General features: G+C 54.3%; 6 protein-coding genes across 6 annotated transcripts; 4 read left to right on the top strand and 2 right to left on the bottom strand.

Moving 5' to 3' along the window:
* Nucleotides 1–86: 86 nt before the first annotated feature.
* BDY24DRAFT_374576 (WD40 repeat domain-containing protein) lies at nt 87–4,073 on the bottom strand. Its single transcript, XM_076638440.1, has 11 exons — nt 3,965–4,073; nt 3,385–3,684; nt 2,778–3,225; nt 1,943–2,648; nt 1,729–1,866; nt 1,549–1,648; nt 1,234–1,429; nt 837–1,142; nt 668–755; nt 421–586; nt 87–338 (listed from the first exon to the last, which is right to left on the bottom strand). The coding sequence occupies exons 2-11, from the start codon at nt 3,643–3,645 to the stop codon at nt 204–206; spliced, it is 2,544 nt and encodes an 847-aa protein (XP_076500515.1). The 5' UTR covers nt 3,646–3,684; nt 3,965–4,073; the 3' UTR covers nt 87–203.
* Nucleotides 4,074–4,232: 159 nt separating this feature from the next.
* Nucleotides 4,233–5,786, top strand: BDY24DRAFT_374568 (GPI anchored serine-threonine rich family protein). The gene is made up of 6 exons (XM_076638439.1): nt 4,233–4,485; nt 4,577–4,598; nt 4,714–4,845; nt 4,927–5,002; nt 5,153–5,299; nt 5,409–5,786. The coding sequence occupies exons 1-6, from the start codon at nt 4,392–4,394 to the stop codon at nt 5,490–5,492; spliced, it is 555 nt and encodes a 184-aa protein (XP_076500514.1). The 5' UTR covers nt 4,233–4,391; the 3' UTR covers nt 5,493–5,786.
* A 138-nt stretch (nt 5,787–5,924) lies between these two features.
* On the top strand, nt 5,925–7,271 carry BDY24DRAFT_411339 (uncharacterized protein; the record flags this gene model as incomplete). Its single annotated transcript, XM_076642914.1, has 6 exons — nt 5,925–6,072; nt 6,161–6,336; nt 6,452–6,585; nt 6,657–6,760; nt 6,842–7,083; nt 7,191–7,271. 6 exons carry the CDS (start codon nt 5,925–5,927, stop codon nt 7,269–7,271), a joined length of 885 nt encoding a protein of 294 aa, XP_076500513.1.
* On the bottom strand, nt 7,193–9,559 carry ALG3 (dolichyl-P-Man:Man(5)GlcNAc(2)-PP-dolichol alpha-1,3-mannosyltransferase). Its single transcript, XM_076645213.1, has 7 exons — nt 9,375–9,559; nt 9,107–9,206; nt 8,684–9,031; nt 8,442–8,562; nt 8,037–8,355; nt 7,744–7,879; nt 7,193–7,662 (listed from the first exon to the last, which is right to left on the bottom strand). Exons 1-7 carry the CDS (start codon nt 9,538–9,540, stop codon nt 7,482–7,484), a joined length of 1,371 nt encoding a protein of 456 aa, XP_076500512.1. The 5' UTR covers nt 9,541–9,559; the 3' UTR covers nt 7,193–7,481.
* Nucleotides 9,560–9,607: 48 nt separating this feature from the next.
* KIN28 (TFIIH complex serine/threonine-protein kinase subunit KIN28) lies at nt 9,608–11,747 on the top strand. The gene is made up of 8 exons (XM_076638438.1): nt 9,608–9,695; nt 9,790–10,023; nt 10,148–10,281; nt 10,379–10,558; nt 10,683–10,801; nt 10,901–11,087; nt 11,182–11,331; nt 11,444–11,747. The coding sequence occupies exons 2-8, from the start codon at nt 9,927–9,929 to the stop codon at nt 11,675–11,677; spliced, it is 1,101 nt and encodes a 366-aa protein (XP_076500511.1). The 5' UTR covers nt 9,608–9,695; nt 9,790–9,926; the 3' UTR covers nt 11,678–11,747.
* A 452-nt stretch (nt 11,748–12,199) lies between these two features.
* TOM20 (TOM complex receptor protein TOM20) lies at nt 12,200–14,313 on the top strand. Its single transcript, XM_076638437.1, has 8 exons — nt 12,200–12,437; nt 12,798–12,868; nt 12,982–13,044; nt 13,147–13,198; nt 13,292–13,372; nt 13,473–13,477; nt 13,568–13,597; nt 13,689–14,313. The coding sequence occupies exons 1-8, from the start codon at nt 12,311–12,313 to the stop codon at nt 13,839–13,841; spliced, it is 582 nt and encodes a 193-aa protein (XP_076500510.1). The 5' UTR covers nt 12,200–12,310; the 3' UTR covers nt 13,842–14,313.

The raw sequence follows: 14,313 nt of genomic DNA, 5'->3' as shown, positions 1-14,313 counted from the left end.
AACGGTCGAACCTCAAACAGCATGAGACGCGTCGCTTCTCTTTCTCATCCCTCCTCCTCTTTCCCAAACCCGACTCGAAGGAACAGCACAACAAAAACAAGACATCCATCCTTTCCTCTTCAGCGCGGTTTCGATCCCGAAGCCGTTTTTGTTTGATATACGTTTCTCTGAAGAGAGCAAGCTACTAGACTATCGAACCTCATTTACTCCAACTCCTTCACATCCACCATCACCACGCTCTTGTCACTTTGACACACCGCCACCACCCCAGCGTTCTTACTCCACTCCAACTCGAAGATCCCAGCTTCTCCTGCTCGATGACGGACGGGTTTCCCGGTCTGTGCGTTGCGAAAGAAACGAAAGGAGTCAGCGACGCGTCTTTCTCTTCGAGACGAAAGGAAGAAGGGATTTGGTGCTCACCTCCGTTTCCCAAACGACCATCAGCTTGTCCCATCCAGCTGAGGCGAGATGTCGACCACTCGGGGAGAAGGAGATGGAAAAGACGGTTTCGGTGTGGGCTCGAAGGACTCGAAGACACGAAAGGGAGGAGATGTCCCAGAGTCGCACGGTTTGATCGAAAGAGGCACTGTGGACGGACAGAGGAACAGAGGAGGAGTCAGCGGCGAAGAGAAAAGAGGAGAGAGTGGGGACGAAGGGAGAGACATACGTTGCGAGGATGGGGATCGAGGACGAGCTTCCGACCGACGTAGGAGCGAAAGCGAAAGTGTAGATCTCCTTGTCATGGCCTCGAAGAACTGAAGGACGAGAAAGATCAAGCAAGACTTGGTCAGAAACACGGTTTCAAAGGCAGACGAGAAGATCGAGCTCGAACTCACCACCCTTGCAGTACTTTTCCAACCGCCCGTTCTGGAAACCTCCGTCGTCCGAAGCAGTCGAAGGCTCGACGTCAAGACCCCAGATCCTGACCGTCGCGTCGTCCGAACACGAGGCGAGGACCCTTCCTGCCGAGGATGAAGAAGCCGAAGCTGAGGATCCGAATCCGAAAGACGAGGACGATGGCTTGACGTCGGAGGAAGAGGGAGGAGCAGGCGACCAAGCGACTCGGTTGACCTCGTCGGTGTGACCTCGGAACGTCCTGTAGGGTGTTGAAGAGCCCACGCGGCAGATGGTAATAGTCTTGTCTGAGAAGCGAGGAGCCAGACGAGAAGACGTCAGGGAGTGAAGGAAGGAGACGTCGGAATCGAGGTTCGACGCGTCGGAAAGGAGACTCACCCATCGAACAACTCGCCAGAGTATCGTCGTCCAACCAATCGACGTCGAGTGTACAGTCCAAATGAAACTCGTAGGCTTGACGAAGTCTTGCTGAATCGGCTTCCCAAACGCAGACGGATCCGTCAGACCCAGCAGTGGCGAGGAGCGAACCGGTGGGATTGAATTTGAGGCAGAAGATGGCTCCTGAGTGACGGGTCTGAGAAGCAGAAGTGGGAGAGAAACGAAAGAGAGTGTCAGTAAGGGTGACAGTCGATGTCTTCGCTTCGAAGCGAGTCTCGTCGAGGGAGGGAACGGAAGACAAGAGGCGCGACTCACCAACACTCCATGAAGCTCTCCTTCCGGCGTCCAAAGTCGAGCGATTCCATCGTAAGACGCAGTTCCGATCAGAGTTCCAGGAGGGTTGAAGTCGATCGAGCTGAGGTAAACAAGGGAAGGCAAAGGTCAGTTTGAGTCGAGTCGAGACGAAACAAACGAACAAGGAGGAGAGAGACTCACGTAATATCCTTCCTATCCGTCACCGGCAAATGCTTGCATATCGTCGGACTCTCGTCCATGGACCAGCCCTCGGGATCCGTCGAACCAGGAGCACCAGGAGGTTGAAACTCCCAAAGTCGAACCGTCGCGTCGCCAGCTCTGTTCGAATCGAACAAAAAACATCAGCTCTCCCTCCTTCGTCCCTTGAAAGGAGCGAACTGGAAGGTAGACTCACCCAGTAGCTAGCACCTCCCCGCCTCCACTCTGCTTCACCGGTGAAAACTTGCAAACGAAGACCTCTCCGTTGTGCTCTCCTCCAAAGATCCTCACTTTGCCCTTCCCCTTCCCACTCCCCTTCGCATCCTTCCCCTTCCCTCCCTTCCCGCTCTTCCCCTTCAACACCAGCACCGAAGACTTCCCAGCTTCCGAGGTAGAAGCAGACGCGGACGTGCTGCCCTCTCCTTCCTCCGAGCTCGAAGTCCCATCCGGAGACGCTTCGAACGAGAGCGAGACCGTCCTGATCGTCTTGGTGTAGTCGATTCCAGGAGCTCTGTCGACGAACGGTGGTGCGGAAGAGGAGGAAGCTTGGATGGTGCTGGTGGAAGTGGTCGAAGAGGGCTTCTTCTTCTTTTGAGAGGTTCCGGTGGTGGTTGTCGTCGAGCTGGAAGCGAGCGTGCGATTCGAGGAGAGGATTGGAGAGGTGGTAGTGGAGTTGGACTTTTTGGAGGAGGTTCCTGCTGTTGTCGAAGAGGAGGAGTGGTTGTTGAAAGTGGAGTTGAGGTTGGAGGATGTGATGGGAAGAGAGTGGAGGGTTGTGGAAGGGGAGGCTGGTTTGGAGGACGTGGTCGAGGAAGAAGAGGAAGTCGGGCGAGGAGGGTTGGAAGAGTTTGTGGAGGTTGATTTACGTTGGAAAGATGGGAGGGGAAGAGGTTTGGTTGCGGCTGTTATGGGTGAGGGGAGGGATTATGGAGGGGAGGGAACAGAAGACAAGGGACGGGAAGGTCAGAGATGAGTCTTGAGCAAGCAAGACCTCGAGCCAGCGAGTCACATAAGTGAGAGACTGAACTGACCTTTGGAAGCCTTGGCCTGAGCCTTGCGGCCCTCAACATCTATATCCTCCTTCTTCTCCTTCTCGACTCTCGCACGCTTCGAAGTGCTCCCTACTTCGTCCTTCTTCCCTCCTCCGCTCTTCTCTCCCACACTCCCATTCTCTGAATCCCCATCTCCGTGCTTCTCTCCACTCCCGTTGACAGCTTTCCTCTTTCCCTTCGCACTGCTGGATCCTACAGCAACGGTCGTAGTGTCGTCCGCCGGGGATGGCTCAGGGAAGAGTTCTGGTCTTGGAGGAGGTGGAGGAACTGTCGAGGAGGTCGAGGCGATCGAAAGGGTGGTGAGTTGCTGAGTTGAGGGTAGAGGGATGCGGGAAGAGGAGGGCGAGGGTGTGGAGGGTGGGATTGGATCGCAAACGTGAGGAGCGAGGAGGGTGAAGGGAGAGGAACAAGGAGGAAGGGGACCATCCTAGCAGAGACGAGGGAATGAGAAGACGGTCAACTACTCGAAGACCCTTCCAAGCTTCTTCCGAGTCCATCAGAGAAGATTTTCCCAGTCGATGGGAGCACTGCGACGGAGAGTTGTCGAAAATGGAGAGAAGGGAAGACGAAGAGAAGAAGAACTCACTTCTCCGACGTGAGCTTCCACCTCTTGCCAGGCCAATCCTCGGTGCAGCCACCTCAGTAGCTCTCCCCTAGGAATCTTGTTACCAACCTCAGGTAAGGAAGCGAGTTTTGTTTCGAGTGAGAAGGTGAAGGCTGAGTGTACGAGGTTGGATTCGAGGAGGTAGCAGTGGATGAGGATGTTGATCTCGGAGGAGGTCAGGTGAAGAGGAGAAGTTCGACTGGACGAAGGAGGAGGGACTGAAGAGCTGGCGGCCGAGACCATGGTCTGGAGGAGGATGTACTGGAATTGAAGATTCGAAAGCTGCGAGAGAAGGAAGGAAGAAGAAGGCAAAGACGGTCAGCGAAGAGAGAAGATGGATGGCCGAACGTCGAGAAGAGCGACCTTCAACAAAAGCTTCCTTCGACTTGGTGAACCTCCCAAATCCCTCGTGAGACATTGGGAGACTTCCACAAGACCATCACGAAGCTGGATGCGACGTTGAAGGCGGTCGAACGAGTCGAAAGCTGGCTCGAGGAGAACCTGACCTCGCTCTGCCTTCCGGTCGCCCAATGTAGAATCACCCTCCAGCCCCAGAACTCACCCTTTGTCAATTTTCGATCCTTCCCTGATGTGTGCTGTCGTCCGGAGTGGAGGGAGATGGTTTCGTCGGAAAGGAGGGGGAGGAGGAGGATGCAGTTGGACGTTGAGGGTTACCTCTGGAGAGAGAGAGAGGAAGGGTTTCAAGTCGAGTTCAGTAAGAGGGTCGCAGCAGCCAGATCTGCCGGGTCAGTAACCAAATCTGAGCTTCTATAGTTCTCTCCTTCCCGCTTTTCTCCGCCTTCCCCTCATGTATATTTTTTTTTCTCCTTCCGCAGCGTTTTGAAAAGAAACCACACCGCTTCTCCAGCGAAGACGGTCACCTTTGGTTTCTCCTGATTCACTTCCTTCCCTCCAACCAGCCCTTCCTCTCCCTTCCTCCCTTCCCTTCAAACCGACTCCCCTCTTCCACTCAACTCCTCCTCCCTACGATGCTCGCTCCTCTCTCTCTTCTTCTCCTCGCCGGATCTGCTCTCGCCGTCTCTATCACCAAGCCTTCGGCGGAGGAGGGCTGGACCTCAACTGGTTCGTCCTAATCCCTCTTTTCTTCTCAGCCTCTACAAATTGGAAGCTAACATTCTGCCTACCTCTCGCTTTGATGGCCATCTGTCTTCAGGACCCAACGAGATTGTCTTCAGGTGAGCTGCCAGTTCGTTACGTTATCGAGAGATGGGAGGGATGAGTCGGGTTTCAGAACGGGAAAGGCTCGAGCTCACCTTTTCTTCTTCCTCTTCCTTGTTTTCTTCTTTCAAGTGCCGTCTCGACCGATCCTACCTCTTGGGACGTCCTGCTCGTCAACCAGAACAAGTCCTTGCTCGCCTCGTCGGTCACTCTCGTCACTAAACAGGACGCTGCTACGACGACGATCACCATCTCGCCCGTCTGGTGAGCTCTTGGACGCCTCTTGTTCTCCTTCCAGCCTTTCGCCCTCCTCGTTGACCTTCTTCTTTGTCTCTCGCTTCTCAGTGGATCCAACTTGACCTCCTACCCCGTCGGAGAGGGCTACCAGGTCAACTTCGTCAACACTACTTCTGGACAGATCGTGAGTGTTGTTGTCTTCTCTTTCGAGCTCGAACGACTTCGCCGCGTCCATGTCGTCTCACCGCTCTTCCAAGCTGACTCCTCTCGCCCCTCTTTTCGTTCCTCTTTATCTCCATCTCCCGCCGCCATGTTGCTTCCCTCTCTTCTCTAGGTCACCCAAAGCAACCAGTTCAACATTACCCAGGGATCTTCGACCGCAACCTGCGCGTCGACCACGGCTGCGACCACAGGAGCCGCTACCACTGGAGCCGCTACTACTGGAGCTGCTGCTTCTGCTTCTGGAACTGCCGCTGCTACCGTACGTACTCGTTTCTTCTGATGGAACCGAAACTCTTCCTCCTCGGTTCTCGAGCGAACGAGCTCACGCGTCGTCTTCCCCTCCCCTCCCTTCGCTCTCAACTCCACAGGGATCGGCCTTTGCCTCCTCCACCCTTGGATCCTCCGCCGTCGTCCTCGCTTTCTTTGGATTCGTAGGAGCCGCTCTTCTCTAAACGCGTCGCTCTCTCCCTCTCCTCGTTCTTTCCTTTGCTCGCTCGTTTCCCAACCCCACCCGTTTAGCATCTCGCTCGCTTTCTTCTTCACGCGTACATACCTTTGGATCAGTTTCTTGTTGCGTCTTTTCTTTCACGTTGGAGGAGATGGAAGGTTCTCGGCTCGGCGGTAGACAAGGAGGAAAAGGAAGTCGCGTCCTAGTTCGATTCTTCCCTCTCCTTGCTTCGATTTTCCATTCCTTCCCTTTATCGCTCGCTTTCTCTCTTTTAAGATGGACCTTAAAGGTCTTTGAATTCCGTCCCGTCACTCCGATGGAGAGTCTGCTCCGAGAGAAACAAACGAAACCGAAGCAGACCGAAGCCTCGAAATCGCCCTCTTGAAGACTCGTCGAGCTCTCAACCGTTCCTCCCTCCGTCCAAAACAAGCCGACCATGCCCAAAGCTTCGACCTCCAACGTCACCAAGCCCCAATCCCACCCCCAAGCGCCTCCTCCCAGACCCAAATCGAAATCTAAGCCCAAAGCTCCTGCTCCCCCTTCGCTGTCCTTGAACCAGCTCGTTCACGAGTACCAGATCTTTCGTTCGTCCAGGCCTTCCCGACCCTCCCGTCACTTTCCCCAAGCTTACTTGTTTTGTAATCTGTTTTCTTTCTTTCTGATTCCATGCAGTCGACATAACCATCCACACTCTTCTCTACACCCGGCAGATCTACCCTTCCTCCTCGTTCGTTCGACGCTGCCACGCTTGGGGAGGAGAGGACGTTCAGGCTCAGATGAGTCGGTACGAGGGCGTGAGAGGGTTCGTAGGGAAGGCGGTCGAAGGGTTGCTGAAAGAGGTCGTCAAGGTACGTCGAACGAGTAACCAGAGCCATTAAAACAAAGAAGAGACGACAAGAGGGAGGGAGGGAGGGAGGGACGGAGGAGGGAAGGAACAGTCGAGCTCACCTTTCTTTCGAGCAGAATCAAGCCTCAAGAATCATCCTCGTCCTCCTCCAGGATCGCGAGACTCCGCTGGAGAGATGGGTCTTTGGTTTCGAGCGTCTACTAGGGTTGGGAGTAGGTTGGGAGGAAGGAGGGAGGAAGGGAGATCAAGTGTGAGCTCGACTTTCTCCCCTCCTCCTTTCCTTTCTTCGAGCTCACAACCTGTTCGCTTTGAATCTGACAGGATCCAAGGAGGTCCGACCTCACACAGCTTAGGCGTCCTCTTTCGAGAGATATTCATCCACATTGTGACGATCGCAGGGACGTTGGGAAGGTTGGAGCTGGATGGTTCGTTCCGTCTCCTCTCCTCCTTTTCCTCTTCTCTCGCCTTTTTGCTCTTACTGACCTCGACCTTTGTTTCTCTCACAGCCGAATCATCTTTCACCCTCCTCCTCGAACAGCCCTCCCCATCCCCAGCAGCCCCAGACTCCCACACCCTCCTCACCGACTCAGCCTCCCTTCAACGACAACGACAACTCTACGACGCGTTCATGCCCGCTCCGGACTCGTTCTCGAGCGAGGGGATCAGGACGGCTCATGCTGAAGGTGGCGAGGGTGAAGAGGACGTGAAGGTGAAGTGGTTGAAGGAGATCACGACGGGGGTGCTGGATGTGAGTCCTTCTCTTTCTCGTGCATCGTCTCGTCCCGTCTTCTTCTCTTCTCTTCTCGGGCAGCTTGAGAATTCAGAAGCTGACTCGCTCCCCTTCTCATCTCGCAGATGGAAGTCGTCGTGCAGCAGCTTCCAGGAGGGACGGGCTTGAAGAAGATTGATCTGAAGGGGAAGGCGAGCGCGCAGTGAGGGTCCTCTCGCGACGTCGAGGGGAATTGAGGTTGAGCTCTCCCTCGCTCTCCTCCCTGTGGCTTCGAACGATGATGGGCAGGGAGGTAGGTGCAGTAACGAATCTTGAATGAACTAAAAATCGACTTGGACTCCAAAGAGCGACGCACGAAAGAAGGGGGGTAGGAGTTCGAGAAGGAAACGCTGAACGAGGTAAGAAGGATTCATCGATCAGTCCACCTTCGTCTTTTCTACCTCTTTCTCCTGAGCGGCTCCTCTCTCCCGTCCCTCTGCATCCCCAAACCAAACTCCAACCAGAAGTAGCGCGTTGGCGCCAAACAGCAGACCTGAGGAGAGGTTTGTCGACGGATAAGTCGACCAGCCGAATTCGATGAAAGCCCAGAGGAGGGCGCTGCAGAACAAGGAAAAAAAAAGCCGATGACCTGAGGAGTCAGTCTCTGCGAGAATGAAGACGAGAAGGGGCGCGACTCACGAAACGGGCAGAGGGAAAGGAGTGAGGAAGAGCAAGAACGGGAGTTGATGGAAGTACCAGGATTGGAACTGGTAGTGCAGGGAGCGGGCGAAGAGGATCCCGACGAGGTTGGAGGTGAAGAGGATGGCGGGGATTTCTGGATGAACGAACAGGGAAGAAGGAGGGAGGAGGAAGAGAGAGACGCGTCGCAAAGGAGATCGAGTCAGTTAGGCGCTCTTCTCTCGCTTTCCGCTCTTCAACGAGCGTCCCGATCCCCCGCAGAGGTGAATAAAAGAAAGAAAATAACCACTAACCTCGTTTCCCCAATCTTCTCCCAACTCCTCCCGTCCAAGGCGACCTCACCCCCGTTTTCACCAACCCCCACGCCCCCTCTCCACCGTCCTCGCTCCAACACCATCTCCAACCGAACAACGCCAACACCGACCCCTGCGCTGCCAGCAACGCAAGATGGAATCTCTGATCAAGGAAGATCTGCTCGGGGACGAACCGCCAGTTGACCGTCCAGACGTGCAGGAACGAGCGGGAGAGGTCGAACGCTGAGGTGAGGTAGGAGTAGGTTGGGAGAGGAATGGAGGTGGTTGTGGTGGTGAAGAAGGGATAGGGGAGAATGAGCTGTAAGAGGGAAGAAGGAGGAGGGGTCAGGAAGGGGGAGGAAAGGGGAGAGGGAGAGGGAGACGGGAAGGGAGACGGGAACGAACTTGGATGAAAACAATCAGGAGGAGATGAAGGACGAGACGGATGGGTCCGAGGGCTTTCCAGTATATGAGTAAGAGTCCAGGGAGGTAGAGGAGGATATTCATCTTGACTCCGAGGGCGAGACTGTTCAAAAAAAAAGAGAAAACGAGACGGGACGCGGCCATGAGGCAGAGGTCAGCCCTCAAAAAGCGGGTCGTCTCCTCGCAGCCTCAACGGGTACGGATAAGAAATTGAGCTTGCTCACCTATAAAGCACACTCCCACTAATCCACCACCCCTTGATCCAGCATCCCACGGCCATCCAAACGGCCCAAACGGCCCAGCCATCGCCAAACAACCTGAGGATCCAAACGCTGTGGGCTCGTTTGCTCAAAGCCAGCGGAATCAGAGCGTACTGCGGAATGTCTGCTTGGTAGTAGACCCAGGCTGTGAGGAGGAACTGAGCGAGGTAGAGGGCGAGGAAGACGAGTTGAGGGAGGAGATGGGTTGGGAGGTTGTCGGAGGGCAAGAGGAGATGGAGGGAAGAGGCGGTGGGAGGAGCGGTTGGCAGGTAGGAGAGAAGAGTGTAGAGGTAGAGGTGGAGAGCTGGATATCTGTGAGAGAGAAGGAGCAAAGTGAGTCGATCGAGAAGGAAGGGTGCAGGAGAAGGCAGCTCGAAGGCGACCTACACAAGAGGCCCTGTTCCTCCTTTGAGCTGAGAATAGTCTCGTTCTCCTCCCAGGAAACCAGCAACCTGTTCCATGTAGGCGGCGTAGTCGATCTCGGTATCTTCGAGAACGCAACGAAGGAGAAAGTGGTGAGCTTCGATCTTCCTTCGACGCCAGCGGGCTCACCCTCGTGTCTTCCTGTCATCCTCCTATACATCTCAGCTAGACTATATAGATGCTCCTCCTGCTTCCCACAAGTACGGACACAGAAAAGACACCTCCAACTCACAAGGCACGAATCGAAGGATCAACAGGCCGAGAACGAGTTCTCCGAGAAAGACGAGCGAGGCGAAATACCAGAAGAACCGTCTTTCAACGAGAAGATTCTTGATCCATAGGAGCGGTAGAGGAAGCGAAGAGGGAGCGTTCCGTGAAGGCGGTGGTAAAGGGGCCATGACCGTTGGGAGATTGAGAGGGAAGGAAGGAAGGAAGGAGATAAAGTGAGCTCGAAATCATGATGAGGTCGAACGAAACGGGCAAGCTGATTGCTCTCGCATGTTTTCTTCCCACAACCACCCACGACTAAACGAAAAACCTTACATCCTTGCCTGTACGTAAAAGATGAAGCTGGTAGGAGTTTCAGATCTGTAGGGAAACGAGACGAGGATTGGTTGACCTCTTCCTTCCCTCCTCCTCACCATCAGCTTCCTCCCTCCTCCTCGACCCCTACAGCCACTCTCGCACCCCTTCCACCACCCTCTGCAAACCCCTTTCTCCCCCTCGTACAATCATCTCGTAGCCCTCTTCTCTCTCCCTCTCTCTCCCTTTCGGTCTCTGGAGGATGGCGGACGTTGCTCTCGAGAAGAACGCTTCTGTCGGAAAGATGTGGACAAAGGAGAAGAAGATCGGAGAAGGAACGTACGCTACCGTATTTGAAGGTGAGTAACACCCTTTAACGCATCTTTCAAGTCCTGGTAGAAGGGAGAGGTGGCGGCGACTCCCTTCGAGTTGAGCTCGAGCTCACCATCCCTCCCTTCCGTCCTCTCGCCTCGTCTCTTCCAGGCCGAGAAGTCGCCACAGGTCGAAAGATCGCCATCAAGAAGATCAAACTAGGACAGTTCAAGGACGGGATCAGTCTGGATGCCATCAGGGAGATCAAGTTCTTGAGAGAACTCAGGCACGAGAACGTTATCGAGGTCAGCTCGCTCGTCTCCCTTCCCTTTCTTCTCGTCTCTCCCTCTTGTGCGACTCGAAAGCTTACTTGAACTCACGGCTTCACTTTCACGCTTTCAGCTCCTCTCCGTCTACTCTGCCAAAGCCAACATCAACCTCGTCCTCGAGTTCTGTCAAACCGATCTCGAATACCTCATCAAGAACAAGACGCTCCTCTTCCTCCCCGGAGACGTAAAGTCCTGGATGCAGATGACTCTCAGAGGGTTGGAGTTCTGTCATAGGAATGGAGTGCTGCATCGAGTGAGTTCCATTGTCGTTCTTGTTTTCGAATCAATGTTCGGAGGGAGCTGGATCGAGAAGAGACTGATAGGTTCGACGCGTTCTTCTCCCTTTCCTCCTTTCCCTTTCCTTTCCTTTCGTCCAGGATCTCAAACCCAACAACTTGTTCATCACCTCCGAGGGAGTCCTCAAGGTAGCTGATTTCGGTTTGGCGAGAGAGTTTGGAGACGGTTCGATGAAGATGACGCCCGAGGTGATCACGACGTGAGTTTCTTCTTTCTTTCCTTCCTTTCTCTCTCTCTTCTCCCTTCGCCCTCTCCTCCTTTCCCTCTCTGATTTCCTCTTTCGTATCGTTCCCCTCAGATGGTACCGACCCCCCGAACTCCTCTTTGGAGCTCGAGCCTACTCCTCCTCCGTCGACATCTGGTCCGTCGGATGTATCTTTGCCGAACTCATGCTTCGAGTCCCTTTCTTCGCTGGAGCCTCGAATCTGGATCAGCTCAAGATTATGTACTCGGCTATGGGGAGTCCGACGGAGGCAGAATGGCCTGTAAGTCTCCTTCTCTCGCGTGTCCTGAATCGAAAGCGAGAAGGGAAGTCGCGTCGAGCTCAACGTTTGTTTTCTCGTTTGTTCGACCAACCAGAACCTCAAAACCCTCCCCGACTACGTCCAACTTGACTTTGTCCCTCGCAAACCATGGCATCTCCACTTCTCAGCTGCTTCCCCGGACGCTATCACCATGCTCAAGGGCTTCCTCGCGTACAACCCGAACAAAAGGGTTTCGGCGAAGGAGGTGGGTTCGAGCTTCTCTTCCTCCCTCTTCATTTATCTCTACTCGCTTCGTTTCAAACACAAAGCCCACTCTCCCCCTTTCCCTCCCGCCCTCTCCTTCGTTCCTCCACCAGGCCCTCCTCAACCCCTACTTCCACACCTCGCCTTACCCAACCCACCCGTCCAAACTACCCCTCCCCACCCCTGGAACGGGCGTCGCAAGGATCTTGGCTCCGGAACTGAACGGGCAGGGTCAGAAGCATGTTCTGAAGGACAAGAAGAGGAAGAAGGGGGTGGACGAGGACGACGAGGAGGACGGAGAGGGGAGTGGGACGAAGAAGGTTGCGAGGAAGTTGACGTTTGGATGAGGAGGGGCTCGGTCGGGCTGCTTTTTTGTTGTTCTTTGGGTGGATGTATAGATGTGTAAATGTACCGTTGCTATAACCTGGGGAAAGAGTCGAGGTACGTCTAGGGATGAAAGAAGGGGTCAAGGAATGGTCGAAAGAACAGAATGATCGCTGCACTCCTCTCTTCCTCTTCTCCTTGCCTCTCTTCCTGTCGACCATCCTCAGATCGATGGATCATATAACGAGTGATTCAATAGCCACACACAGAGAGTTCGAGAGCAAGAAATGGCCAAAGAAGAAAGAGCTGGAGCGACGAAGAAGGGATCGAGACGATTTCGGAGCTGGCATCTGAGTCTCTTCCGTGGACGAGTAAGGTTTTTTTTGGAGCAGAACAAGCCGGACTTGGAGAATCACGTAGCCAGCTTTAATCTTGTTGACCCTTGAAGCTTTTCCTACCTCTCTTCCAAGGCCCGAAGCCTTCTTTTTTTGAGTCCGCTCTCTTGTCTTTTTCGGCTCGCAGGACGGTCGACGCATCATCAATGCTCCTCCCACCCATCACCTTCTCCTTCTCCCTTCTCTCTTGCCTCTCAAAACTCAACCTCCCCCCTTCCCCCCTCACGTCCGCTTCTTCCTCCTTTCAACTTTTCACTCTCCATGTCCCCGAACCGAGCCACGACGATTGCGATTGGAGTCGGAGCTGTTCTTTTGACGTCGGTCGCTGGATACGCCGTTTGGTTCGATTACCGAAGGCAGACCGATAAGGATTTCAGGAGGAAGATAAGTGAGTACATTTAGAACCCAGTCGGAGTGAATTCGGTGTTTGGAAGGATGGAGAGGGAGAGATCAGGGAGGGAGAGGAAGGAGGAAGGAGGCGAAGGACGCAAGGTCGAGCTCTTGCTCTTTTCGCTTCTCGTCTTTGCATATACAGCTCGGGCTAGATATATAGTGGAGCTCTTCCTTTGGCATATGGCCAACTGTAGATGCTACGATGCAGCTATACTGTGCTCGATCTCAACCAGAATCGAGCTCCTTCCCTTCACCTCGACCTTCCTCCCTTCAGCTCGTTCGACCTCACCATCCCTTGACGTCCCATCATCTCTCTACAACTGACCGTCCTTCTTCTTTGTTCCGTGCCTTCCAGGAAAGCAGAACAAGAAGGTTTCCAAGGTCGTTGAGGCTGAGAACTCTGCTAAGGGAGCTCGAACACAGCAGGTTCGTTCCGATCAGCTCGACCGTCCTTCCTTCCTTTCCTTCCCTCCCTTTCTCTCTCCTCGCCCCATGTCCCAAGCTGACCTCTCGCCCTCTCCCTCTTTTGTGTTCTCTAGGACCTCATCTCGGCTATCATTGAGATCTCCCAGGAGCCTACTCCCACGACCCCAGAGGAGTCGGTTCGTCCTCCTTCCTTCTCTTCCTTCCCTCCAGCTCCGCCTCCTTGACGTTTCGACTCGAGCTGACCTTCCTATTTTTGGCTTGTTTTGCGTCGTTCATAGGAGAAGTACTTCATGGAGAACGTTGCTATCGGGGAGAAGCTTTCCACTCTCGGTTCGTACCCTCCATTACTCGCTTTCGTCCCCCTCTCGAGCTCGATGGAAGCTCATCATCTTCCCTTCTTTCCCCTCGTTCCCACCTCTCCAGGTCCCGACGCCTACGTCCACGCCGCGACCTCTTTCTACCGTGCACTCAGGATCTACCCCGCCCCCGCTGAGCTGATGCAGAGTGAGTTTTGAACAACATAGCTCTGTCTTTCGTTCGTGAGCTCAACAGTTGAGCCTGAGCTGACCTTCTCCCTTCCCTTCCTCCTTGCTTCCATCTCCAGTCTACGTCCGTTAAAAATGTCTCCCATCTCGTCGCAGTAGGCGTTTTTCGTACACAGGCACTGACCTTGCTTTCTCCTCTTTCTTACTTTAACAGGAGAAGACCGTCTTGCCTCCCGTGTTCGCTGTTCGTCTTTCCTTCCATCCTTACCCTTCCAGCCCTTCACGTCCTCCGCTGACACCTTCCTCATGTCTCCCTTCTCCCCTCCGTTCCACAGATCGTCAAGGAGCTCATCGGAATCGCCAACGTCATCGCTCAACAATCGTCTCGTCCCGCCGAGGCTGGCATCGACGGAGGAGAGGGAGAGGAGGACGAGGAGGCTATGATCGCTGCCCTGCAGGCTGCCGTCGCCGGAGCTGGAAGGGAGTAGAGGTGTGTAGTGGTAGGAGAGAGGTGAAGGACAGGAACAAATCAGAACGGCGGGAGGAGCAGGAGGACAACGGGATGGTGATGTACGTTTGGATTCACCTTGCAGTCGGATTTCAGAAGGCGAATGTACTAGTACTAGAGTCTGGGTCAAGGAGGGAAGTAGCGCTGCAGTCTTGACCACGAGTCTGTGGAAGCAAGGTGAGAGATGGGTTCGGGAGAGGAGGGCAGAGGGACGCGCCAAACAAACCCTCGAGTTTCTGGTACAAACTTTCGAAGGTACTTGCAAATCAGGGCAGTGTATTAGGATCGAAGCTACGCAAGTTTTCAGGAGGCCGGGAGATTTGTTGGTGGACTTTGGGAGGATCGTTTGATAATCTCGGCCTTCTCCCTCTCAGGCGACACGCCTTGATTGCTCCGTAACTATACACCAACTCGAACCCAGAATGTAGGAATCCTTCAGGGTCGTCTAGAAT

The sequence above is a fragment of the Mrakia frigida genome (genome assembly GCF_051309035.1).
Source record: "Mrakia frigida strain ATCC 22029 unplaced genomic scaffold BDY24scaffold_2, whole genome shotgun sequence".
Taxonomy (NCBI): domain Eukaryota; kingdom Fungi; phylum Basidiomycota; class Tremellomycetes; order Cystofilobasidiales; family Mrakiaceae; genus Mrakia; species Mrakia frigida.
This window is presented reverse-complemented; position numbering and strand designations above follow the sequence as displayed.